Below are 3,369 nucleotides of genomic sequence, written 5' to 3'. Positions count from 1 at the left end.
GCCCGGAGCCTGTGGCCACCACACGGAAGTGGCTGAGGGTCCTCTTGACACCTTCCAGGTTGTCCTTTCGGGATGGGTGCTGCACTGGCACCACCTGTAATGCCAGTCAGGGACGAACAAGCTTCGCACACACGCAGACCCTCCCTGCTCCCCACAGATTCAGGACAGGGCCACCGTACAGGTAGTGGCCACTCGCCTGTTTGAGGGGACAGGAGAGTGAGATGCCTCAAGTCCACAACCCTGACTCTTCTACAGGGTTATGTATCTGGAAGAACCCCTCCGCTTCCCTGCCCAGACCCTGACTCACAAGATTGACCCCATCGACGGGTTCCACTTTCAGAGCAGCCTGGATTGTCCCCTCAGAAGTGTCTGGGATCCCGTTGGTGACGGCACTGAGAAAGAGCCAGGAGGAGGTCACAGACTGGCTTGCTGGGAGCTCCCCACAGCCTCAGGAGCCTCCCAGCACCTCTTACCAGTAGGTGGCTGTGGGTCTCTGGGCTCTCCGTGAGTGGATGAAGAATTTCTGGAGGCGGCTTGCTGTCTGGGGACAACTGGAGAGAAGTACAAGCCCAGAAGCCTCCCTGGAGGAAGGGGACAAATTACACAAGTTAAAGTCTCTTGGGTTCACTCACAAATAAGGAAACCTTGCTTGGAAGAAACACCAACCTGCTTAGGGTCAAGACTATAACCCAGACCTCCTTCTGAGAAATAAGGTTCCATCTTGTCTGGGTGTAAGACTATCCACCTTAATGTGTTTTTCATTTTGCCCTGGCCCCCAGGGAGCTCAGAGCCATAACAATTACCACTCATTGCTGAGTGTCTACACAGGGGTCAGGCACCTTACTAGGAATTTTATATATATTAGCTCTCCCCCCCCCACCCAGGTTTTGGTCATAGGGTGTGTGTGCTCTCTGGAGGGGAGAAAGACAGAGAGATACAGAGAAATCATCCCTGGGGTGGGTGTGTGTGTGTGTGCCCATGCCACAATTCCTTCTCTCACAATTTTAGGCACAAATGCACACACGGCCAGCAAGCAAACACACCCTATAGCAAAAATCTCAAAAAAATATAGGGTACATGTGCTCGCCAGAGAGACAGAGAGACAGAAAGCAAGAAATCATCCCCCAGGGGAGATGGTCATGCTACAGTCCCTTCTCCGTTCTCCTCTCGGGATTTTGGGTATGCATGCACATGCACCTGACATGAGTTTTGTTTTGTTTTTTTGGAGAGTTTTTTTGCTATAGGGCCCATGCGCTCGCCAGACAGAGAGAGACAGAGAGACAGAAAGAGAGAAATCACCCCCTGGGGGGATTGCCATGCTGTAATCCCTTCTCCTCTGTTCTCCTCTCAGGATCTTGGGCACGCATGTACACGTGCCCGGCGTGAGTTTTAAGCCACCAGGTCTGGGACGCGAACCGCAGTCAACTACGTGGGAGTCCAGCGACATAGCCATTACCTCAACTGCTGGTCCCAAGGTTTTTTCATGAGAGTGAGATGAGAGAGAGAGAAAGGACCCCAGAACGGGGATCCGCACTGCAATCCCCGCGCCTTCCCAGCCAGCCAGCATCACGGTGCAGTTGCTCAACGTGTACCGGTCTCCCTAGAACCGAACCCACGATCTGGCCCACGGATCCAGCCCAGCTAGAACAGCGCATCACCCTGCGCCACCCACCAGGTCGGCCCTTCTCCGTTGTGTGGTCCTCGTGTCCTACGCTGTGACCCTTCTGTGGGAACGTCTCAGCCTATTCCCAAGCAGCTCGTCACCTACCCCAGATGGACGGCTGTTCTCCCACCTTCCTGCCGCCCACCACTTACTTCTCGGGTGCTCGGACCACCTGGAGCTCCTTCTCCTCAAGCCCCAGGGCCCGGCTCAGCTCTGGCAGCACGGACAGCAGCGTCAGCTCCCCTGGCTTTCCTGGAAAGTAAGGAAAAGTACCCGTTGCTCCCAAAGGCCAGAGCGTCCTCCTGCCATCCCCTCTCCTCTCCTTTTCACTCATCCCTCCCTCAGACACATCAAGTCCCTTTCACTGCGTTTCCATTCCCTGCCCCTTGCCCGTACCTGTCACGGGTAGACCCAGGGGCTTGTTCAGTGTCACCAGAGGTCCTGGAATGTATGCGACATGACCATCAGCAAAGACAACGGTAAGCTTTTCCTTTTATGTTTTGTAATTATTTATTTAATTCCATTTGTTATTATTATTTTTTAATTAGACCAGAGAGAGAGAAAGGGAAAGCAAGAAAGCAAGCGGCCAGGTCCGGGACTGGAACTGTGTGGTTGGCCACGTGAGATCCAGCACCTTTAACCACCATGCCACCTGCGGGCCCCACCAACGGGTATGGCTTTAGACAGCCCTTCCATTTTCCAGCGCACTTCCTCGTTCACCCACGCACTGCAACCCACACACAGTTTGCTGAACCGAACTTCCCGTTCTGCACGTCTGCCCAGCTCGCTGCCACCTCAGGGCATTTGCACTCGCATTGCCTCGCTCAGGTTTCATGGGTCTGGCTTCTGCATGGCAGCCTGGCTCAAATGTCACATCACAGAGAGGTCTGCACCCCCAGAACAAGGTCTGCTTCCCTCCATGCGTCTTTGCTGCCAGAACACTCTGCTTCAGTCTGTTCAGTACTGACCACTTGTTCGTTTCTGATCAATCCATTTCTCTGATTTGGATGCTGGCTCCCAGAGGGCAGGAACCACTTCCCGCTTCAGTACTGTAAGCCTGTCTAGAACAGGGCCTAGCACACTGCTATTTTTCTTTTTTTGGAGAGGTTTTTTTGCTATAGGGGGCGTGCACTCGCCAGACAGACAGAGAGACAGAAAGTGAGAAATCACCCTCCAGGGGGGATGGTCACACCACAATCCCTTCTCCTCCATTCTCCTCTCGGGATCTTGGGCACACACGCACACGCGCCCAGCGTGAGTTTTAAGCCACTGGGTCTGGGACGCGAACCGCGGTCAACTACGTGGGAGTCCAGCGACATAGCCATTACGCTAACTGCTGATTCCCACATTGCTATTTTTCTTAATTATTTTATTTAGCTTTATTTATTATTATTATTATTTTTTTAATTTGACCAGAGAGGGACAGAGCAAGAGCAAGAGCAAGAGCGAGAGAGAAGGAAAGTGAGAAACCAAGCCACCAGGTCCAGGACTCGAACCACAGTGGGCCATGTGGAAGTCCAGTGCCTTTAACCACCACACCACCTGCTGGCCCCTAAATATAGTCTTTGTTTTGTTTTGTTTTGTTTGGAGAGGTTTTTGCTATAGGGCGCGTATGCTTGCCAGAAAGACAGAGGGAGACAGAGAGATAGAAAGCGAGAAATCACCCCCCGGGGGGATGGCCACGCCACAATCCCTTCTCCTCCATT

At 53.0% G+C, this 3,369-nt stretch overlaps 1 protein-coding gene across 1 annotated transcript in view; it reads right to left on the bottom strand.

Annotated features, from left to right (window-relative positions):
• The window catches only part of RPUSD3 (RNA pseudouridine synthase D3), a gene marked incomplete at its 5' end in the record, with an annotated part of 5,260 nt that extends 3,156 nt beyond the window's left edge, over window positions 1-2,104 (bottom strand). The window contains 5 exon segments of the mRNA XM_027773243.1: window positions 6-94; window positions 308-392; window positions 474-581; window positions 1,816-1,915; window positions 2,060-2,104. Of these exon segments, the coding sequence (XP_027629044.1) occupies window positions 6-94; window positions 308-392; window positions 474-581; window positions 1,816-1,915; window positions 2,060-2,104 (427 nt within the window).
• Window positions 2,105-3,369: the final 1,265 nt, after the last annotated feature.

This window comes from Tupaia chinensis, unplaced genomic scaffold, assembly GCF_000334495.1.
Source record: "Tupaia chinensis unplaced genomic scaffold, TupChi_1.0 Scaffold000333_1, whole genome shotgun sequence".
Lineage (NCBI taxonomy): Eukaryota > Metazoa > Chordata > Mammalia > Scandentia > Tupaiidae > Tupaia > Tupaia belangeri.
This window is presented reverse-complemented; position numbering and strand designations above follow the sequence as displayed.